Raw genomic sequence first — 24,826 nt, 5'->3', positions numbered from 1 at the left:
AAGAAAGAAAGAAAGAAAGAAAGAAAGAAAGAAAGAAAGAAAGAAAGAAAGAAAGAAAGAAAGAAAGCTTGAGACCCTTCTAATCTGCATGGCTCCAAGGCAGGGGGAATAGGAAACAGAGAATGCTTCCGGACCTTGCTGCTTTTCTATCCAGCCTTTAACCTATTTTGGTTAAGCAGAACTAGTTAACAAAAGGCATGCGCTCTGTGATATAAGCAAAGATGGAGTCCTTTCCCTTGTATTTTTAAAGCCCAGAACAACTAGGAGGATTAACTCAAGAGATGGATGACCAAATACCTTCCATATTCTCCAGCTCTGGCAACATTTTAGTAATAACTTTTCACGCAGAGATACAGTGAATCTTTATCCTGTCACAGTCTGTGTTGTTATGGGTCATAATCCCCATGAGCCTACAAACTTGGAGGGTTTTGGAGTTAAAGTGATCTTCAGAGTCTTTCGTCTCAGCATTGCTAAGCATGTTTTTCTTTTGCTTTTATTTTATATGAAAAATCGAAGTTTTATTCATAACTCGGTTCTGACTTCAAACACATTCAGGAAAGCTTCATGTGTCACCCTCCCTTCAGTAATTTGTATCACCTTACTCTTAGCAAGCCCGCAGGCGAGAAATCCCTCTCACTTTATTTAACCCAGCAATTCCCAATCCTATTTAATTAGAGAATCCTTTGCACACAGACCATCTGGCAGAATTATTAAATAACACACTGGAAATAGTGATTTATAAATCTTCATTGGCTTCTTCAAGATAACAGTTAAGATCTCCAAGTTTCCCAGGCCTTGTATTGTTATAGGTTCCATGGAAACAAAGGAAAGGCCAGCCAAATGAAAACAGGTAACATCTATTTATCCTAGGCTGGTGATGGCTAGGAACACAGCAGCTATCATGTGTGTTTTGGCATAGCCACAGAAGTAGGAAGGAAAGTGTGGAATCTTCATGGTGAGAAAGAAGAAAGGTGCAAGGATGATTGGCAGCTGTTGATGGCAGTGGGAGGCCAGGCACTTCAGGGAAGCTAACTGGAACTCATGCCATTGGCTAGGGGGACATATTGGATACTCAAGTCATTAATATGATGCTGGGTGTTTGAATGAAATTGTTATAGGAATAAGCATTGGTCTTCTGGTGCAGTATGCTAGAGAGGGTCTGGCTTTCTGCACAGACTTGTGGGTTTTAAGTTTGCTTTCTGGATGGGTTAGTAGAGACAATGGGCTGAGATAGTTTTCTGAGTGCTTGTTATAGATTTGGGAAGAGTTCTGCCACTGTATTTTTTCTGTCCTCTGTCCGTTTGTGCACTCTTTCCTTTTCCCTCCTCTCCCTTCCTCTGCCCTTCTCTTCTGTTCGTTTTTTTCCTCTCTTCCCCTTCTCTCAGTCCCCTTTTCTTTCCTGATTATTCCCAAATATACTTATGTATATGTATAGGTATGTATGTATATACATATTATTATGTATGTATATACATATTATTATGTATGTATATACATATATATAATATGTATGTATATACATATTATTCCCAAATATACTTATGCATATGTATATGTATGTATGTATAGGTATGTATCATTCCTCAGGCATGAGTTAAAATATATAAAACAAAAACAATACCCTTCTCAAGAAAACATAGCCAGAGATTTTATTTGGGGAAAAAATATATTCGGTATAAATGCGTTCCAAAAATGATAATAATATAAACCTGACTTCATGTCAAAGACACATTGAGAAAGAAACACATGACTCAGCTAGAAAAATGCATACTTTATTCTTCCTTTTTAACTAGGGGAAGAGCTATGTAAGTATGCACAGGCAGGCACTTCCCAAGCGTTAACAGTTACATAACTGCTTCCCTGACTGCAGTGAAACCTAAACACTGGAATTGTGTTTAGCTGTTAAGTAACCAAGTCTAGTTAGCTCATTCTGAGTAGAGGAGGGATGCCATTATCCCTATCCCCAAACGCCCATGTTTGTTACTTATTCTTCAGTTCTCTGTTTTATTCTGAAATAGTCTCTAAAGTCAAGGTGACAGTGTCACACAGGTATGCAGGCCCAAGCTGTTTTATTCTCCCCCAAATTGTTTTACACTCATAATTTTCTTCTGCTCTGGCCACCTACCTGCATAGCAAATGGGATAAATACCCTCAGCCCCACTTTTCAGGCATGAAAACAGAAACACTTGCATTGCTTGCCAAAAGTCAAATGTACAGCTACTTGGTATCACAGAACTGGAAAGGGAACCAGAATTTATTTCAGCCAGGCCTCTAATTTTGCAGATTAAACACTGTGAACGAAGATGACCCATTGCCAGTTAGCCAGACAGAAGCTGCTTGGGTTGTAGGAAGAAAAAATGACAGGCGTCGATGTAATTGTCATTCTGAAACATCCAGCTGTAGCAACACTGCTAGTCTCAGAGCCCAGGTCGCACGGATTCTTGTGTATTTCCCATTCCTACTAGGACACAGCTCAGTTAATGGGCTCCATTCCCCCACTGTTGGGAATTCTTATCTGTTAGACTTGGCATGTATTATAAATAGGCATTTTCATATAGCCACAGAGTACATGTGCTGATGTGGACACTGTGTGAAATGTCTCTGCCCTGCACACGTGCTTTCTGTGCTAATGAATTGTATCTTTAAGGTGATGAAGTCTTACATTTGTTAACTTTGAATTTCATTTGTGTTCCTTTGAAGTCAACATCAAGGTTAAAAGCCAAAGTTTGTAGTCGTGTGACTGTCATCAAAAAGCTTCCTACCTTGAAAGATGAACATTTGAATAAAAAAAAAGCCCAAAACCTTCTCTTCATTACATGAAACTTCTTGATTACCTGAGATAAAATTTAAGCAATCACTTCACTAAGCAACTTTTCCTGACCTTTCTTCTCTTTCCTTACCAATAATTATTCCCATATGATTCACACAGAAATGGAAATTTGGTAATTACTCACCTAATCTGATTAGAGTTGACAAGCATCTAATTAATCCTGCCCACTCTTCATTTGGTTTAGGTATTAAGGTAGTTGATTTAGTTTGAAGAAGCATAAGCCAAAAGGGCTATAGAACTGACTGCATATGTCTGCTTCACTGCCATATTTGTGTACACACAGTCATGTATAGGGTATACACACTTGCTGTATGCATTTTTATAGGTATGTATTATATATGCACACACATAAGTACATATATAACAAATGTCAGGCACCGAATGAAGCTAAAATTGTGCTTTATAAATGTAGGAAGGCATTATTTTATTTTCTGTGGCCTAATTATTTTGTCTTTGTACTTTTTTATACTTAGTAATGGCTAGAATTCAGATTGGAGAACTTTCTCCCAGCCCTTAAGGAAGAGCACACCATTGGTAGCATTTTCAAAGACTCTAAGGAGGCATATGTTGAGAGGGCCTTGGGCAACAGGCTTAGCGTCTCAGAACCTGGACTTTCTCATAGGTTAAGGTGCACCTTAAAGGTGCACACAGCCCATTGACTGACACATAGATGGCATTGATATTTGGCTTTCACTACCCTTTAATGACTTAGGTACCCTGACAACATGGTCCCTTCTGGTAAAGGAGACATAAGCATTATCAGCCCCAGGATAATTAAAGTGTAAATACCAAATATAAATCAGTTAAATGAGACAGAAAAATCGATGTCACAGATACGTGAACTGGGTCAATTACTGCATATATATATATATATATATATATATATATATATATATATATATATAGAGAGAGAGAGAGAGAGAGAGAGAGAGAGAGAGAGAGAGAGAGAGAGGAAGGGAGACTAAGAATATGGCATTACCTTAGTTTAGAATATAGATTTATTGTTTAGATATTACAATAGAAGGAGTAAGGAGCCTGTATCTAAGTTCAGACACATCTGCGACCCCACCCTGGCGTCACCTAGTGTCCTCGGTACTATATAAACTCCCTCTCCGCGTTCTCAGTGTCTTCACTTGGCAGGTGCAGATGATAACAACTATAGCACAAGGATCAAATGGCTTAACATATGCAAAGAGCTTAGCAAAATGCCCAGCAGAGAGCAAGAGTTCAATAGAGGATGGTGATAGGACAATGCTTCTAGAAAGTCTCTTCATCAAAGAGCACTTCATCATTCTCTCACCATTACATCCTTGGCTTAATTGAGCCGGGTCAGGCTTTTCAGCTTGGGACCTGCGAATCAGCCTCACATGCTGACCTCTGTGTCCTCTGTCCCCAGGCATGGTGAACTTCAGTGAGGTGTCTGGGTACCCGGTGCTGCAGCACTGGAAGGTCCGCTCTGTGATGTACCACATCAAACTCAACCAAGCGGCTGTCTCTCAGGGTGAGCACTGTAGCAAGCCTTCCCTCCGTCTTCCCCCAAGGCCTGGGAAGTTCTTTCCAAAGGGATCATGCAGTTCAGAAGCAGCCTAACACACAGCCACTCCATGAGACACACAACCAATGCGCTCTTGAGGGCGAATGGATAGAATACGATTCTTCTGTAAGCACAGACTAGATTGCAAGGTGTATCTTATACTATAGAATTGACAAGGCTGGAACTAATGGAAATATGGGTTTCCTGGGGTTATCCAGGGTAAGGAGAGTAGAGTAATTTTTAAAAGGGTGATTTTTAAAAAATTGTCAGAATAAACATTTGAAGCAACAAAATCATTATTAAAATATTTCATTTGATGACTCAAAGAAAAGGGAGTAGGAAGGATGGGGGACACGTAAAAATAAGGAAACAAGGCATTTCCTAAACAGCAAATATAATTGAGAGATTATTATAGAGAGCAACAGAGAAATGTGTCTAACTCTATGGAGTGTAATGACATGTAAAAATGCATCTATACTTTATCTAGTAAGGAGTGGTGACTCTAAGCTTATTTAGGGTCATAGAGTCTGCAGAAGAAAAGCAATATAAGGAAGAGAATTGGCCATAAAGAATTATGGTGAAAGCTGGGCAGTAGTGGAACATGCATTTAACCCCAGCATTTGGGAGGCAGATCTCTGAGTTTGAGGCCAGCCTGGTCTACAGAGTGAGTTCCAGGATAGCCAGCGCTACACAGAGAAACCCTGTCTTGAAAAACAAACAAACAAAAATTATGATGGAAAGATGAGACATATCCTCAAAAAGTACTGCTTCCTGAACTGGAAGAGACTGGAGATCTTGAACATTGTTTTTGGATACAACATTACTACAAACTTTGTAGAACATTTCCACAGGTTACAATAAATCGCAGAACTTCTACTTTTTTTATTTGACACATTTCTTGGGAAGAAGGGAGAGGAATGAGAACTATACTGAAGAAAACTTCAAAAGCAGAATGTTCATTAACCTAGATGCTTCCAGATCCTGTCAGGTTGACAATCAGTATTAGCCATCATGGTCTCTACCCACAGAATATTTTTTTAATATTATAACCCTGTGCTTCACACACACACACATTCATACAACACATATATCATAAAGCAATACTTCATCTTATGATGTGAAATGTTCCCTGCTAGTATTTATGTTTCTATTTTAGATTATGCTAGTTTCTTTCTATTTTTAAAATGCTATTAATTGAACTGACTAAATTGATTTAATGTCATGAACTGCACTTTTAGGGGGCACAAAACCATTTACTTGATGGTTGCAGGAGTCAAAATTTGCACTCCTCTGCCTAACTTACATAAAATTATCAACACAACCAACATACTTAAAAAGACACCTATTTAGGAACAGGAATATTTATTCCAGTTAAACAGAACTACATATTATTCCTACCTAGATCTCAAATATCACTTTAGGCCACACAGTCATATTTGGGACCAACATGCTTAGGAATCTACATAATCCTAACTGATGAGTTCCCATCCTCATTTACTCTTGGGTGATGTTCTCCCATAGCCTTCAGCAATGCTCTCCATTCCTTGGATGGGGCTACATCTCGCGCAGATTTTGTGGCCTTGTTGGATCAGTTTGGGAACCATTACATCCAGGAAGCTGTCTACGGCTTTGAGGAATCCTGTTCTATATGGTACCCAAACAAACAAGTCCAGCGGCGACTTTGGCTGGAATATGAAGACATCAGTAAAGGTGAGTGGCCTTGCTCAGTGGCAAATTCTATACCTGTGCAAGTACCGTCAGGCATGTATGGCCAAGCATAAAGGCCCCATAGGAAAAGAGCATTCAGATTGCCCCCAATTCTGTGTGCTTATCTGCAATATTTCTAAAGTCTGTTAGTTAAAATCAAATCTCAAAGATTAGGGTATTAGATGATGCAGGACGGAATCTTAACTGTATGTTCACTGTGTTAATTACTATGGCAAGTCCACTAAAGGTTGACAGCGACCATCCATTCTGCTGCTATAGAATAGGAGGGAAGAAGGAGAATGTCCCATCCGTTTATCCACAGCGACCCTAACATACTGCCTCTTAACCCCTCACAGGAATGACATACTGAGCCCCTTCTCATTCCATCTTGCACCATATTTAGGTTTATGTTCCATTTTTCCTATTGAGTTGTGTTATGTCTTAAGTGGTGAAAGCCAGGCTTAACAATAAATCCGTTGTCCCCACTGTCTGAACAGCAAGTGATTGAGCAGTCTTAGCATAATATCCTAAAAACTTTCGAATCTTCTGAAGTCACTTCGTTGTATGGTGGTAGTGCTGCCCTGGGTGTTTATAATCATATCAAGACATTCTTGGACTTCCTCCTGAGCTGATCTGTATGGGATTCTGACAAGAACTAGTTATGAATGTGTGAGCTGCTAATGGGAAAGTCTTGAACTGACAGATTTAGTTCAAGAAATGAAACACCTTAACAGTCATGGATCAAAACTTCCCTCAAGACTAGGGATGCTCTTCTATCAATAGTACCTCCAAAAGGCCAATTATGGCCTCGGCTTGAGTGTTCTTTCTGTGAGCTCCATACAAACTCTTGTTTGCTTTGCTTGACAGGATGCGGGGATGTGATATGGTTTCTGTTCTGTCTGGCATCTTTCTCTCAGAAGCAAAAGATTCATCTTTGAGCTACCATGGCCACAGGAATAGTCCCCTAAGCCAGAGTCCCCCAAAGATACAACTTCAGGCATCTCAAAACTTGGAATCTGAACAATGTTCTGAATCAAATTCACCAAGAGAATAGTGTAGCATAAGTGAGTGTTGATAAGATCAGTTCCAGCTGGCAAAGCTCTCTGAAGTCTCTGTTCCAGAGCCCAGGGATTGAATCACCAGGCTGAACCCTCTGCTCTTCCTGCTTGCCAGGGCCTCAGTGACTGCCAAGGCCTAGGATTTCTGGGAGATGAACATCTGACCTTTCCCCAAGCTCCTGACTCTACATTGCTTCTCTCCAGGCACTGTATTGTCCTGAAAGAGATATACTGAGCCCAGTAGGAAAATATGTCATAGCCTTGGCATTGTGCCTTGCTACTCTTGATGGGAAACCTCTCTTGGCGCTCAGAATCCAGCTTGTCCACAGTCTAGCTGTTGCCTTGACTTCTCAGAACATGGTTTATGTGACTTCTTGCTTACTATTTACCTTTAAAAGGTATGCAGCCATTTTAGTTTGCTTTAGTTATGCCTGCCCGATAAGAGGTCATTGGCGACCACTGTCCATGTTCACTCTGATATCTCCTCCCCTTCTCGAAACTTCTCTATAAACTACATGATTCATCTGGGTTGTTGTTTGTCCTGGTTCTTAATTTTTAATTTGGGCACTGATCTCCCTTTACTCTAAAACATGATCATTTGTTGCTATTCCTGCTGTTGTTGTGGTGGTTTCCTGAAGTTGTTGCCAATGGTGATAGTCGTGGTACTAACCTGTGTAAAACCCTCCTGATAGGGCCTTTTCTGTCGGCATCATTACAGGCAAGCAGCATTAGTTACATAGGACTGATTAAAACCCAGTCTGTAGGCCAGGTCTTTAAGGAGCAGCTTTCCATTCAATAGTCTGGCATTTTGGATTAACTACCTTTACATGAATCTTTTGGAAACCCTGTCAGGGGAAAATATACTTCCTTTCATACATCTAAGTTTAGATTTGATCGCATTCTCTCTTTCCCTCTTTACAGAAAAAAAAAAGAAAGAAAAAGAAAAAAAAAGAACACAATTAGAAATAGAATTTCCCAGTAGCCTTTTGTCCCTGTGTATAAATCTCTAAAGTGTATCTCCTTTCATCCTGCTTTGTCCTTGAGCCGAGAAAACAGGAAGTTCTTCCACTTCAGACCAGCCTCTCTGCCTGTGTTTTGGCCCCTACCTGCCTTGTTTCACCTCACCCCTTGCTCATTAGTTGTGTCTTTTTTAAATCTTTACAATCTTTTCAGCAGCTGAGTTCTCTCTTTCCCAATGTTGAATCTTTGAAAACTGATCTGCTCACAAACGTGAGCCTTTTTACCACTGTTTACTTTAAACATTCTCAATAAATTTCTTAAGAGTTTTTGTGTCATTTCTCTGCTTCCTCTCATTGACCTCATTTCACTCTTCCAATTGCTTTTCAACGGCACTAGAGGAGACAATCAAGGACTTTTTAATCAGAGTGTCACTGGCATTTATTCTATGACCAATTTATCTATCTTATCTATAGAGTTTTCTATCATCATGTCACTCCTTAAAAATCCTCTCTTCACATGATGTTCCTATTGCTGTTCTGTTTGTGTTCTTTTCCTATGTTCTTAACCTTTATTTTCATCCCATTTGCCCTTACTCCTTTAAAGAAATAATTTACATCCATAATGAGGATGCAGAGCTTTCATTTTATTGGAAAATCTCGGTGTTTGGGCACAGGTGTGACATTGCATACAGAGACAAAGCAAAGGCATCATATTTTCTGGAGTTACTGAGGGTTGTGAGCCCTCCAATTTAAATGCTAGGAACTGAACTCTAGTCTTCCAAAAGTGTAACAAATGCTCCTAACCACTGAACTGTCTTTCCAGCCCCCTTTCATCTTAACTGTTCCTTCCTTCTTCCCTGATATTGAATGATTTCCATATTCCTCAACTACTACCCCAGTATTTTTCCTTTCCTTCCAGAAAAAGGACTTCATCCCCAATGAATGGTTAAGATTTATGCATGCATCTTCTCCAGGCACTCCAGTAACCAACACCTGGCTTCCCTGTAGCCACTAGGTTTTAAACCCATGAATGGCACAAAATTTAAAATGAAGAGTCTTAAAACCTTTCATCCCTTGCACTCAACCACTATGAAGTTCTGACCTCTTCACCACCTGGATATTTTCTCAACATTTTGCATTTTGCATTTCCTCAAGGCTGAGTTTATAATATCAATTGCTATAGCAATGATTCAGATTGCAGAGAGTAAAGGGGAAGGAGAAAGAGTTAGAAGCTAGTGTATGGTATGCTGTGTAATATATAGCAGGAGTTAAATCCAGATATGTGCTGCAGAGTTGGCTGAATATGGTTAACTATAATGTTATATTCTAAATAGCCAGAAGTGAACATTTGAGAGTATTCTTCATGAGTAAGTAATCAGAATTTAGGTGATGGATATACAAAACACTTTGCTTTGATTATTACATCAAACATACATCATGCATACACATAAAATGTATCAGTCAACACATTATGCGGTACCTATAGATCTATATCGTCAGAACACCATTTAGATGGCTTCCTCCTGTAACTCCTTTGCTTCTGTTTCCTGTCATTTCACTGCATTCTAAAATTCGCCATCTGTTACCTTTTAAAAATGCAATTTAATGGCATTTTCTCCTCAGCTTGAAGTCTCATGCTTATGCCTTCCTGCTGTCTCAGTGTGAGAAGAGCACCTTCGCTCCATGTATCAGTTTCCCGTGGCTGCCATAACAAATTACACAAGACTGAAGTCTTAAAATATACTCACATTCTTCTTCCGGGGAGCAGAAGTTCAGATCTAGGCTCAGTGGGCTGAAGCCCACAAAGCTGATTTCTGAAAGAAAGACTAAGAGCTTTCTAGGATCCTGGTTCTCCCTGGTTTGGTACTGAAGCTCCTTGGACTTCTGAGCCTTAAAGCTTGTGGCTATCCATCTACCCAAACTTGTCCACCATTCTGGATCTCTCTTCTACTCAGCAAAAACTAGCTAGAGTTACTCCATTCTCACCAGGCCTTCCTGACTCCAGGCATAGATCTTTATAGTGTGTTTCCTGAATTTATCATGCTTTTGTAGATTATTTGCAACATTCTTCACATTCCCCTGTGTTGTCATTTCCATGTAGGATTGTCTTCCATAAAAATGGCCTTGGCAGCACTAATTATATTTGTATTTTGAATTTCACATGTATTTGTTTAAAATATTCAAAGTGCATAAAACAGTATAAAACAGAAAACAAATCTTTCCCCTTAATTTTATTTCCTAGTATTCTACTCCCCAGTGGCAAGAAGACAGCCATTACTACCAGCTTACTGTCTAGACATCTGGAGTTTCTATTCTTCACCATTTACCATAAAAGAGATAAATTAGGATCCAGTCTTATACATAAGTGTGTGATGCCTGTATCCAAACACACATATGTATACATATACATGAATTTTTGTATACATATACATGAATTTTTGTATACATATAAAATACATATGTATATGTATATATTTATATATACATATACATATATACATTTATAAATATATACATATACATATGTATATGTATACATAAAATTTATGTATACATAAATATACATATAAAGTCACTTAGCTCTTTTCTCTCTGTATATCTAAATACATATCTACATATAGATACATATATATGTGTGTATATATAAATTCACACACATACACATGTAAATAATATATAGAGAAAATGCATATGTAATTTCAAAATCATTTTATTTATATAGAAAAGCAAATTGTCTGTCTGTTTGCTCCAAGATTGATTAGTGACAAGTATAATAGATTTGTTTGTTGTTGTTTTTTTTTATAGTGAAAACTTCCATATTTCTTTTCCTACAACAAATATGTGCCTTTTCTATAGTAAATCTTAAAAGATTAAAATGTGTTTTCTGAAAAATTTATGTTATCTTGAGTGGAAACTGATAAAATTAACTTACAAAAGCAAAACACACAAAGTTTCTACACATAGCTCAGCTTTGGCATGGTTGTAATCTCAGCATTTGGGAAGTCAATACAAGAGAATTAGAGGTTCAAGGTCATCCTCAGCTATACAGCACGTTTAAAGCCAGGCTGGAGTAGGTGAGACTATGAATGAAAAACATAAAGCAACCCCTACCCCCAATGAAAAGAAAGAAAAAGGGAAAAAAAAAAAACTTCCTGAACTTTGGACAGAAGTCTGAGAAGAAATACAAAACATTATGACCATATTTTATTAGTTTCTAAGTCTTCATCCCCAAGAGAATGCCTAGTATACGATTAATTCCCACAGATTGGTCAAAGAATGAGCCTTTTACCTTCCCTTAGTTCAGAAGAAACAGTAAAAAAAAAAAAAAAAAAAAAAAAAAAAAGCTATAGATTTGTAGATCTCAGAAAGTGATCAAGGAACAGTGATCCTTCCTCAAATCGCCTTGCACAGACTTAGCCTTAATCCTCTACTCACACACTCATCACAGCTTCTTTCTTTCTTTTATTTTCTAACGCTCAAGTCTGGAGCTGGTTCTCTAGGCCTTTCTTTCCTTCCTTCTCCAATATCGCTTGCACTGTCACTTGAGATCTGACCTTTGGCCGTTTTGCCTTCCTGGCCAGGGCTTTCTTTTTGCATCTCAGCTGGGGCATCTAGGCTGATAAACTGCAATCAGCAAGGCTTCCTTCCAGCTCTGACTGCTAGTTCATAGTGCACTTTGCTATCTATTCAGTTTCCTCTTTCCCCTGGGGAAAGCTGAGCATGATGCTTTCGTTTCTTTCTGAGACTCGGGTAAGGGTTTACCCCATCCTATCATCTCTAGTTCTATGCTTTCAGTGGTCAGATTGGTGGCGAAGAAGGTAGGGATCCACCAGCGGATCCACTCAGGATCATATTTTCCATGTTTGTCTGCTTTGCCTTGTGTGGCCTTGGTCTTCGATAGACTTGGCTGGTCCCATTCCTTGGGTAGTAGACAAACCTCTGCTCAAGCTTTAACAAGAACGGCCACCACATCATGGGTTAACGTTCAGCTGACAGGCTGAGTGCTGGTCAGCTGAAATCTAGCCTCCTATATTTTGCACTAGGATGGTTTTCAGGCTAATGTCCCAGATTGCAATGCATGCTTTGAAAATGTGACCAAGTTAAGGACACAAGCTTACAGAAATCCAATGAAAAGTAATCATTAAATTTTCTGTAATGTTTTGTTTTATGACCCTTGGGTTGCAAACCAGCTCGAAAGGCTCTTTCTGTGTATATTTGCAACAACAAAGTTAGCACTCAAGTAGCAAAGCAATTATGGCATATGGCTATTTTCTCTAAATGATTCATTTAGTCATTCAACAAACATTTGCTAAGGGTCTGCTTTGTGTAAAGCCCTACAGTAAGCTGAGAAGGGACTAGGAGAGTTATGCCGCTCTGTGGCAACCACGGGTTTGAAGAAGGAGCTTCCAGAGCTAAGCATGGCTATGCAAACCTCTGAAAGATGCTCTAGGCTTTTCTAAGCATATGTGTGAGCTTCTAGTTTGAGGCTTTGGGTCCCTAGGTTGTGATGCGATGATTTCACAATAAACTGAATCTATAAGTCAAGAAAGGATGTTAATGAGAATAATATTTCCCAGAAGTGAAATGCTTCTGTTTTGAATGCTTGTTCTCAGCCAGATAATCTGCTATGCAAACAATGTAGCTTCTCCCATTTAATTTTCTACCAAACAGATCACTTAAGTCCCACCCTCCCCAGTTTATAGAAAGGAAGTCTCCACAGAGGTGTAGTAATTTGCATGTGGTCACAGGACTGATGGGTAGCAGATCAGGATTAAAAAGAATGACCACAGGGCTGAGAGATAGTTGAGTTGCTAAAGCACTTTCAAACAAGCCCTACGACAAGAGTTCAATCCCTTGAGTTCACATTAAAATTGTGAAAAATAAAGAAGAGTTGGGCACGATGGCACATGCTGATGAGCTCAGAGCTGAAGAGGATGAATAGCAGATCTCCAGAACTTGCTGTCAAACTCACCCAGCCTGACTGGTGTGTTCTTCCAACTCGTAAGACAGGAAAAGTGACACCCGAGGGATGACATCCAAAGTTGATATCCGGCCCCAAACACACATCTATACACATGTATGCATGCACGTGCACACATGCCTGCTTTCTCTCTCTCTCTCTCTCTCTCTCTCTCTCTCTCTTTCTCTTTCTCTTTCACACACACACACACACACACACACACACACAGGCGCAATCATTTACTCACTAGACATGCACTGAAAATGACTTCTTACATGTGACCTAACAAGTACACATTACCAAAAGGGTTCAAGGTGAGATCAAGAAACCACCCAAGTCAGGAAATTAATCTCAGATGAGTCCACCGAGGCCAGACGTCCAACCCTGTTAGGTACGTGGTGGGTGCTCCGCATTCCTTTTCAAGCTTCTAGATTTGGGTAGTCTGTTGCAGAATTATTTTTCATCAGGATGTCTGGTGCCAGCAGTTCCCCAACCCCAGCCATGATTCTCAAACTTTAACATGCACGGGTATTGCATGGGATCTCTTTAAAATGGGAACTGACTAAGCAAGCCTAGGTGAGGCCTCAGATGCTGTATTTCTAGCAAGTGCCCAGATGATACCAAAGCTGTTCATCCCAGGAACACATTGTGTATGCTTTCCCAAAGATCAACAGGTAGAATGTTCTCTCACCATTTTGTACAACAAACTTACCAGCACTGGTACCATGCAGGGTTCTCTCTGGTGTCCTTTCTACAAAAGACTGGTGTACAGGCTAAAGAACCAAGCTTGGCTGGAGACTTTGCTTTGAGTAAACCATTAATTATTGAACTTGTGTGCAAAAGCAGCTGGTATGTAACTTCGGACTGTCTTAAGCACTTAAACACTGAAGAGAATCAGAAATACACAACCATCAGGATTAAAGGTGTTTAGCTTTGTACTGTAGGCAACGCTGTCTTTTTCCAGCTATCTCAAGCAAACTGTATGATCGCTTGAAAGAATATTTAAAAGAGATGCTCACCACACCCACACCCCGGAAATCACAAGTTGTCAAAGAATTTTCTGTTAACCTGGATAGTGTTTTGGTTGCTAGGATAACTCTGGTATCTGGTATCTGGCCATAGAAAGGCAGCACATCTTTCATGTAGTCTTGTAGCTGATTTGATGTATTAGTTACTGATCTCACGCTGTGACTGAACGGCTGACGAAGGCAGCTTCGGGAAGGATTTGTCTTGGCTCCGAGTTTCAGATGATGTGATGGGCCATGGCAATGGATGTGTAGTGGCAGGGGTGGGCAGGAAGTAGCTGGTCACGTTCTGTCCATAGTCAGGAAGCAGAAGAAGGCCCAGCGCTAGTACTCAAGTCATTCTCTTCTTACTACATACTCGAGCCAATGGAATGCTAGCATACATATTTAGGGTAGGTCTTTCCATCCTGGTTAACCTAATCTAGATGACTCCTCAACAGCATACCCAGTGGTTTGTTGGTTGGTTTGTTTGTTTGTTTTTAATGCCTTCAAAATGACACTCAAAATTAGCCATCACCATTGTATTCTGGCTTATTTTCAGTTTCTACAAGCACGTAAACTTTGCTTTTGCAGCTTGATTGATTGAATCCTAAGAATAGGTTTTGGATTCAGCCATTTATTTCAACAGTAGCTTTTCTCTATTTAGCATTGGCCTAGGCACCATGTGTATGATGAATGGCGCAGAAGAAAAATCTGCCATTATGGAGTCTTGTGTAGTAGAGAGGAGAGGAAATAAGCAAGCCGTAACTGAATGAAGGCAATGGATTCACACAAAAATCTATGCTACGAAGAAACTATAAGTGGCTGATATGCTAGCGGTTAACTAGAAAATGGTTGTTAGATGAAGTTGGAAGGCTCACCCAGTGATGATGATGAGAAGTGATTCTCAGTTGAAACCTGGGAGATAAGATGGAGCTGGCCTTGTAACTACCCGGGGCTAGAGAGATGGCTGAGTGGTTAGAAGAACTTGCTTCTTTTGCAGAGGAGTGAGGTTTTCTTCCAAGCACCCATAGCCACCTGTGACTCCAGTTCCAGGGGGATCCATTGCATTGATGGAATTCACACATACAATTTTTTTTTTAAAATTAAAGATATAAAAGCAAGGTAATCTAGGCAGAAGCAATAACAGCCATATAGCCTTTCTCCTTTATTCCCAAAGCTCCTAGAATAATGTAGAGAATATAGAAGTGACAATATGACAAAATCTAAAAAGCCCCAGGAGCAAACCTCTAATCATATCATTGAGGTGATTTCTAATTTGGTTAATCAAGGTCCGAAGACTTGCTCTAAATGAGGGGGCACATTTCTACTGGTTGGGGTTCTAGACTCAGTAGAAAAGAGTAAGCAAGCCTGGTGTCAGCTTTCATTTCTCTATGGTTTCTGACTGTGATACAGTGACCAGTCACCTCAAAGTCCCACCGCCATGACTTCCCTACCACATGAATTGTGCCCTCAAACTGTGAGCTGAAACGGAACTTCCTTTATTAAGTTGCTTTTGTCATGTGCTCTTGTCTCGGCAGTGCGTAAAGTAACTAACACAAGGAGTTATGAAAAATAATAGACTGTGAAACAGCACGACCACGGAGAGGAAAGAGGGCTGGATATAAAGAGAATACAATGCAATATAAAGAGAATATAATGAAATACAAAGAGAAGAAGCTCAGCTTACGGCCAAATGTATTTTATTCACTTGATTCAGTGATGTAAAATGTGGAAAATTTGTTTGTTCCATTTAATCGTATCCAACATATACTAGTGGGCTGCAAGGAATGGTACAAACGAAGGAAGAAAATGCATATGGCTAGAAGCTTAGCAATATAATGCACCTATTGCCATTCACATGGCTTTTTACCTTCATTAAGCTTTGGGATGAATTCTACAACTAATTATCTCTACAGACATTATGTTAGAGGAAAAAAAAACAAAACAAAACAAGCCACAAGATAAACTGTAATTGGGAAGGAGACTGTATCAACTGGGAGAATCTGAATGTGGCATTGCTGAGCTTTTCACTGCTCTGCGGGATGAGCCCTTTTCTTTCAGCCTGGAAGGTTCATCTTCCTCCATGGCAACAAGTGGCGGTGAGGGACGCTGGAGTGGGACCCTGGAGAAGCAGGTCCTTTTGTCTCAGATGAGCTATTAACCAACCAGCTTGACCTAGAAGAAATTACCTAACCCTCTTCAAAATAATTTTCTTGTCTCTGTAATAACAAACTTAAAATTAGATTACACTTAAGAATTTCTTCTACTTCTAGTGCTCTGTGACTCTATAAAATCAGCAGATGATTTCTATTTCTGATAACATAGCGCAACATTTAATAATGTCTGACTCAAGGCTAAATAGGTTAATTCAACTGATGCTGCAACAGGAGTCTAATGGAGTTGCTTGCAGCAAAGGTTCAATGTCTGAGAGAATTACGTGAGATCTTTTATTACATGTAGCTGTTGAGACATTTGCTTACTAGCTGTGGGCCTCAGTCTCCTTGTCTGTCAGGTCGGGCTATTCAGATGCGTTACACCGTGGTAGAAGGATGAATTCGAGTATCATATGTAAAGCACATTTTCTGGTGTTTCGTGTTTGGTGCACCAAGACATGGATTATTACTATTCCTTTGTTTGTTCTTATCAGCATTTTCATGAAATATGAAGCTCATCTCCCTACTTCTGAACAAAACAGCCGCAGATTAAAAAAAAAATCTTTATAGGGTCTTCGGTAAAACCCTCCCTTTCTTCCTCCAAACAAATATTTCACTAGTGACAAGTCTCCTAGGAGCCATACTCCTGAGAACTAGAACCAGACCTGTATCTCACAAAAGGCCTTTTGAAGGAAGGGGTGTGAACCTTCCTGTGGAAAGGGGTGCCCAAGGAAGACCTCTGAGGAGCAGCAGGGCTGCTGCCTTTTCAAGGAAGCTTACTCTAAGCAGAAACAGCTGGAGCAAGGTTCAGAGGCGCTGACAATCCCTTTGGAAAACAAAACAAAACAAAATACCAAAAAAAAAAAAAATTGTATTTGCTTTTAATTATCATACAAAGTAATAGGCATCATTATGCCGTTTTCATTTATTCTTGGTTCTTTAGTCTTTTCTTCTTCCTTTCTCTTCTGTGTCATGCCCCTTATTCCCTCCTACTGGTTTTCTTCCTCCCTCCTACTAGCCCTCCCCCCTTCTGCTTCTATGTCACATATATTCTGTCACCTTCTTATCCTCCTTAAGGATTCCCCCTCTAAGGTCCTATTTCCAGTGTTATGGCATACTTCCCCCCCTATATACAGATATGTATATAAAAACTAAAATATAGAGTGATCAGGAGAGAAAAACTTAGTATTGTCCTTCTAAGTCAGGCTTATTTTTCCTGACATAATGATTTCTAGTTCCATTCATTTTCCTGCAGGTGTCATGATTTCATTTTCTTTCTAGATGAATAAAATTCTGTTGTATATATGTACCCCACTTCCTTCATTCAGTTGTTTGTTGATATGCATCTTGGCTGGTTCTCCTTCTTGGCTATCATGAAAAAAGGGATAAACATGGATATAGAAGGATTTCTGTGATAGGACACAGATCTAAACAAGATTATTAAAACTGGAGTATATGTGCAGCCAGTCTTGATGAGACCTGATAGGCTAGGGTCAGATGGAAGGGGAGGAGGACCTCCCCTATCAGTGGACTGGGGGAGAGGCAAGAGAGAAGAGGGAGGGAGGATGATATTAGGAGGGGACGAGAGAGGGGGCTACAGCTGGGATGCAAAGTGAATAAATTGTAATGAATAAAAAAATAAATTAATAAAAAAGCTGGATTATATAATAGAGTTCTGTATTTTTTTTTTGTTTTATTTTGTTTTGTTTTTAATTTGAGAAATTTCCATACTGGTGACGGCACATTTTACATTCCTAATATCAGCATTAACTGTCCTTTGTTGTCTTGGTGTTTGCAATTTTGACTTTTGACAGGGTAGAGATGGAATCTCAGTGTAGTTTTCTGTTTTCATTGGTTTCTTTTTCCCCTGCCGTGCTTGCTAAGGATTCTCCCTTGTTTTCTTGGGATGTAAGGTCTGTTGGCTGTTTCCACGGGGCACACACGGGTACGGGTACAGACAAGCTTCTGCTATGCTCCCCAGCCCTGTTCCCATCGCAGTTCAAGGATACACAGATCCTGGCAGTTAAAAGATTACTTTCTAGGCAGTGTGTGGTTTTGTTCGGCTTGTATATTTTTCTCATTCCATTTAAAATCCTACTTTAGAGGACCATTTTTGTACTCTGAAAAGCATCCAGAAGTCAATGATTGCTTAAAAGAAAAAAAAAGGGGGGGAGCCCCTGTCTCTGTATCTACAAATTCTATCTCTTCTCATGTCTTCTGCATGTCTTACAATGTGCCACGCCTCGAGCTGAGTTTATTGTGCAGTCTGGCAGTAGTTTTCTTCAAATGAATATGCATGTAAGACTGAATCTTTCTCCTTCTCCTCCTCCTTCTTCTTTTTCCTTCTCTTTCTCCTTTTCTTTCTCCTATTCTTCTTCCTCCCCTTCTCCTGCTCTTCCTTCCTCTCCTCCTCCTTTTTTTTTTCATTTAAAAAAATGGCCAGACATTGTTTAAGAGATCATCTCTGTAAACACCTCCCTGTTCTCAGCCCAACCCTTCTACACCTCCCCAGCCTAACCCTGCCCTTCCACACTCCAGAGGCAACTTGACCTGAGAACCCACCTTCCTCTCAAATCTCTGTCATCATCACAATGGGAGTTGGTGTGGTGATGGAAGGGGATAATGTCCTGCCTGTAAATTTGGCCTGAAAACGGCAGGCTAGATGGGAAAAGGAAGTCACCTACTATGACATTCAGATTAGAAGTAACCATCAGCGACAGGTTAGAGTCATGGTCGACCCTCGATCTGCGGTTGATATTCTGAGTTTCTGGTTCCCAGTCAGCACAGTAGGACAGCAGCAGTGGGTTTTTCATTTGTCACCCTCCATATGATTTTTTATTATTATTACTATTTAACTCTTTGGTTTTTAGACAGGATTTCTCTGTTGTAACCCAGGCTGGCTCCTGTCTTCTTACCCCTGACACATAGGTGCTGTGATTTCAAGCTCATGTGTTACCATACCCAATTCTCACAGCTTTTCTCTAGTAAAGTGAATGTAAAGATAGGGTAAGTGTTAGGCCCAATATGGTACAACTTGTATTTGAAAGGAAACACACCAGATATGAAAATACTTTAAGGAAAGTCAACACAGAACGGAACCATTTCCCTGTAAACTCACATTAGTGTAGTCGCCGGCCATTTCTTAAACTCCTAGTTTATGTTTTCGGTTATCAGAGACAGGGTTTTCTTTGGTTTTACGGAACTCTTTGGAAGTTGGTTCCATTAATAGTGAAAGGGGCCTCAGAGTCGGCACATAACACATCCAGACAAATTCTCAGGACAAAGGACATTTGTTACCCTGGAGGGGCAGCAGGGAGGTGGTGCCTCTTGACCAGGCAAAGGCAGCAGCAGGTGTTTCTGCAGGAGTGGCCTTTAAAGAGGGAAAAGAAAGGGCAAGTCTGTGTTAGGAGGAGTTGGTAGTTCTGGTTTGGAGCTTTGCCAGAGTAGCCAAATAATGAGTTTTGATTGCTGGATCTTTTTGTTTTGATAATTGAACCATGGATTTTTAGCCAGGCATAAGGAAGCAGCCAAATAAGAGAGTAGACAATGGTGGGTAGCTTTAGGAATGTAATCTAAAGGTTTAGCAAGGAAGAGGGATGGAGAGAGGGCAAAACCTGCTGGCACCATGTTTGCCATGCTTGGGCCTGTTAGAGAGCCCTTCAAAGAGAAGATATTATTTAAAGTAAAGGAACTTAAAACACAAAAGAAAAAAAAGTGATGTTCAGGAAATCAGTATATGTATGAAGCTAGGGCCATCTTTTTCACACCTGGTCCCAGTGGCCAGTCAGCAACTGTTTGAAATGTAGATTGTTCGTGTTACAACAGCCAAGGGGCCCTGGTAGACCTCTTTCATCTATATTACTGATCCGGATGGTTTTTCAATCACATCCACTTCACCCCTTTAGACTCTCCCTACAGAGAACACTGAGGGTAAAAGTAACAGCTGTGTAGTCTTTATCTTAAGGAAAGAGCCGGCATTTCCTTCCAAGGGTCCCACATAAGAAGCAAGGAAAGCTGATGCAAGATTCAAAACACACTCCCTGCTGGGTGGGTACCTTGTCAGAGGCCCCAGTTTGTCACGTGCATGGTGCCTTAATGGAGATGGCTGCCCTTGACGGGATGAACAAATGGAGAAGGATGGGAGCTTGTGAGGAAGGTTTGAGTGGAGGAAATTTACAGAAGCATTTTAAGAGCAAGTAACTGCTGGAGCTGCCCTGCCCATCCTGAAACTGGTAGACACTGGGCTGCCCTCTGGTTCAGGGTAGAAATCTATAGAGTTCAAACCTCAGGGCAGTGAAGGCAGTTTTGCTGGTGTCAGTTTCTCTGGTGTCTCATTAAAGAATGATGTAATTAAAAAGGAACAGACTGTTCCACTAAGTCAAATAACCACATAACCCCCACCAGAATGTTTCACCCAGGCAGGGCAAGTATGCATTACACTGATTGAGGACTTGATATGTCTTCAATTCAAAGCAATTGGAAAAAAAAAATGGGGGCTTCATTTTTTTTTTTAAAGGCAAGGTAAACATGAAGAAAAAGAAAAGCAGAAACATGTACTTCTACAGCTCAATTTCCCAAAAGATCTGTCAGTCAAAGTGTGTGTTTTGGAGGTGAAATGTGAGTGCCAGCAGCAGAGGAAAACAATGCAATTGGCTAAGGTGACAGTGGCACTCCCTTGGCATTTTCTCTTTCTGTGGGGTTTTGTAGTCTCCCCTACAGAAGGGGCTTATACTGTCACTCTATAGTCATTCTGTATGTGTCTCTACTGCCCGGGTCGGTGGCCATGCTCCCTCCTGTCACTCTGTCAATTACTGTGGTAATTGGCTCTGTGGTATTGATGCGTTGGGAGCCTTTAGGCTTTATGCATTACATTCAGACTGTTTGCTCCTTTTCTTAGAGAGCAGGCCTTGTCCTACTCACTGTAAACCCCACCCCCCAGGTGTTGCCATAGATCCTGCTTACAGTGGGTGCTGGCTAGGTATTGGCCACAGTAATGGGATGAGGATAATGAGAAAACATAGCTCTCTGAATTCTTATACAGAGCTTTGTGGAAAGAAAGGGGTGGATCCCCCAAACTGTCTTCAATTTCTTCCCCAAGTATCTTCAGTGTGTTTGGGTTCATACTGATCACATACCCTGCGCTTACTGGGTTGGCAGAGGTCACTGGTGACCCACAGATAAACAAACAAGAAAAATGAAAAATCAATGGAATTAGCCTTTTTTTTTATCATATTTTATTTTTAAAGTCCTTCAGTGGACAGTTACCGAGTCTCTAACTTATGGCTACTGGGCAAACAACACTGCATAAAAGAAGCGATCACTACTCTGCTAGAGACAGAGGCCATGGAAGGGATGCCATAGAAAGAAGTAAATAAACAGCAAAAGATTATGGGTCTTGAATTTGCTTGTGGGGGCAGTGAATAAGGCCAGAGTGTCCACATTAGAAAGTATCGAGGCAGGCCCAGCTAAATAATTACCTGTGCCAAAGCTGTGTAGGATGAGCTAGGCAGGGGTAAGGCAAGCATGGGGGTACAATGACCAGTGGGAACTCTTGAGGTGGGATAGGGAAATGTGAGCAATGGGACAATGGTCTGGCTTGGGAGCGGGAATGGCTGAGGATTGACAGACAGAGCCATGCAGCCCCAACTGGAGCATTAGGTAGGAGGTCACTAATCAGAGTCCCAGGTCTCCGCTGCATGGGGTAAATGGCTTAAGAGAAGTCAGCGCTGTCCCTGTGCCAGCTGTAAGTTGCTCACAGCAGCACCCTGGCAGAGGATGTAGATAGTGAAAAGGAGATCTATGTTTCCTTTTAAGAAAGCAGTTGCCAGAGATACTTGGTGATGGGGTGAATTTAGAGGAAGGAGCAAGAGAAAGTGAGCCAAAAATAGTTTCTGGATATTTGTTTTAGTAACTGATTGTCTGAAAGAACCACTTACTAATTTGGGAGTGATAGGACCCAACAGGTAGGAGAGGGCTAAGAGGAAAGAGCTACAGGTAGACCTTGAAATTGTGAGTTGCCATAGAGACATCCAAATGCAGAGGTTAAAAAAAAAATAAAGTGGCATTTTTTAGAACTCAGAGGGGCAGTCAGAGCTACAAATGTGTGCCCGCAGTGTCTGAAGCCCTGGAAGGCGGGGGTAGATGAGCCTGTCAAGGAGACAAAAAGTAGGCCCAGGACTCAACTCTAGAGTGCCCCTGGTTAGAGGTCAAGTGGAAGAAATGGGTGTGCAGCAAAGAGGATGATAGAGGGTAGGCCAGGAGGTAGAGGTGAATGGGAGATGGTGGTTTCGAAGGGTGGAGCCACTCTGTCTTGTTCTGCTGAGAGTCTTAGTAAAACCACTAAGGCAGACTGGGCTGCCTGTTGTAGAGGACCATAAAGCGCCATAACTGTGAAAGCTCTAAAACGTAATAATAATGATGAAATATGTATGCAGAAATGTAAAAGTATTAGTGTTTTTCACATCTACTCTATTTCTTACCTTATGACAAGTTATAAGTTATGTCTTAATATCCTGTTTAGTGAAGGAGTTATTCAAATTGTGTTCATTCATAGTGGCACAGTTTGGATTTGAACCCCTAAAAAGCAGAAGGGCAGAAGTGTCCCCTGAGAACTCACAAGGGTGAGGAGGTCCTCTCTCATCCTAAGCGTAGTGACAGAGTGGCCACTTCCCAGTCAGGACATCCCCCACAGGACCAGGGTTTTTGTACTGACTCTCCCTCTTCCTCCATTAGCACTCCAGCAAGCCCAGCTCTAGAGGGGAGGACTCAGGGGTCGGAGGTGAAGACTTTGGTTTGTGGGCGAGGCAGAGAGTAGGGCTGGAGTTGGGGCCAAGCCTGGATTACCTGTCATCCTAGTCTCAAAGAACTACACATTTGTTTCTACTTCTGCCCAAAACATGCCTATTGCCTAGGCACGGCCCCTCCTTTCTAGATCTGTCGGGAATGCCTCTGACCTCCGTAGGAATACCAGATCAGTCATGATCATTTGCTTGACAGCTGTGTTGTTGCTAGGGAATATTAAGATGACAACAGAATAAAAGAAAATCTTTACTCTGCTCCATTCTTGCCTTGTCATCTCACTTTTGCATTCCACACATACCTATACCTGAACAGGGGCCCAGACCTGTGCAAAGTGCTGGGGGTTGAGGTACATTGATGAATACAAAGTAGTCTGTGCCTTCAAGTTGTTCACAAGATAGCTAGGCAGTAACCAACAAACAAGAAGTGACAATAAAGTGCGAGGGCTACTAATGGTGTGAAAACAGAAAGCTAAAAGACTAGGTCAGGATTATCAAAATCAAACATTGCCTGAAAGGAGTGATGGAAGTGAAGGAACGCCAGTGTTGCCAACCCAGGAAGGGCATCTAAACTGGGCATAGGTCTAGGCTGGCATGGGAAACCAGGAAGTGAAGGTCCCTAGTCTCCAGTCCCATGGAGCACCCAGAGTCTGAAGTGAGTGAGGTGCAGAGGCCAATGATATCTTCCTATCTGAGCTTTGTATTTCAATTATTTTAACATCACTTTGAAAGATTTCAGCAGGAAAGCTTGCAATCTGACTGGGCTTTAGAAAGGTACAACTAATAACATCTCAGGGCATGACCAGAAAGCGAGAAATCATAGGAAAAGCTGAGCATCTGAGAACATTTTGGAGTAGACCTGGTCAGAAAGGCTGAGGGTCAGGCTAGGTAAATGGCAAAGCAATGTCCAGTGGGTTGTGGATGTGATAAGAGCTGAGGGAATTCTTCCAGGTTGTGAGGAATCACAGCAGAGCAAAGACATTAAACTGATTGACATGATTTTCTGGGTACTAGAACTGAGTTCTACGGCAGCTTGCTCCTGGATGCAGAAGAGGCTGGTGATGATGAAGGCGGTGGCCTAGTTAGCTTTGTCAACTCCCCAGTGTAGAGTCCTCTGAAAGGAACCCCTAGACTGAGGAATTGCTTAGATCAGATTGGCCTATAGGTATATATTGATTCTCTCAATTTATCCTGAAGAATACAGACCACTGTAAGTATACCATTCTTAAGCATGTTGTCCTGGGATGTATAAGACAGAGATAAGCATGAGCCTGCTGCTGAGCCAGAGACAAATGTGATTTCTGCCTCCGGGTTCATGACTGTGCGTTCCTCCCTTAATTTCTCTCAATGATTGATTGTGACCTTGAATTTTTAACTAAATAAACCCTTTATCTCCAAGTTGCTTTTGATTAGGAATTTATTATCGCAACATAGAAGGAACTAGAATATACAGCAGTCTCACCTAGGTTTAGGGGAGAGGCACCTTTCCTGGTCTCCCCAGCTTCAAGTATATCCTCCTGAGGTAGATGGGAGAAGCAGGACACTGGGGTACTCATCCATTTCCTAATCTCAACAGCTGCCAGTGCTAGGCCCAAGTAGAAGTACCTTGAACCTAGCCCAATCTCTATCCCAACGCATCACTGAACCCTTGACAGACCCATCTGGTTTAGGACATGATAAAGGCTCAGTAGAAATTTTTTTTTTGAAACCTCTGGTTTCCAGTATGCACTGTAGTGAAAATTCTAGTGCCTCCCTCCCCCCAAAAAAAACCCATTTGGATAGAGATGAATCTGGGATGTGGGTGAGAGATTGAGAATGAGC

At 41.0% G+C, this 24,826-nt stretch overlaps 1 protein-coding gene across 3 annotated transcripts in view; it reads left to right on the top strand.

Moving 5' to 3' along the window:
* The window catches only part of Astn1 (astrotactin 1), a 330,303-nt gene that overhangs the window by 244,677 nt on the left and 60,800 nt on the right, over positions 1–24,826 (top strand). For 2 of the 3 annotated variants that reach the window (XM_055624472.1, XM_055624473.1), the window contains exons 15-16: positions 4,227–4,331; positions 5,886–6,074. In XM_055624472.1, the coding sequence (XP_055480447.1) occupies positions 4,227–4,331; positions 5,886–6,074 (294 nt within the window). The remainder of the gene's footprint in view (positions 1–4,226; positions 4,332–5,885; positions 6,075–24,826) is intronic. The other variant, XM_055624474.1, reaches the window with a different exon arrangement.

This window comes from Psammomys obesus, unplaced genomic scaffold, assembly GCF_907164565.1.
Source record: "Psammomys obesus unplaced genomic scaffold, mPsaObe1.curated_primary_1811, whole genome shotgun sequence".
Lineage (NCBI taxonomy): Eukaryota > Metazoa > Chordata > Mammalia > Rodentia > Muridae > Psammomys > Psammomys obesus.
The sequence above is the reverse complement of the archived record's forward strand: the minus strand, read 5'-3'. Positions and strand labels throughout refer to the sequence as shown.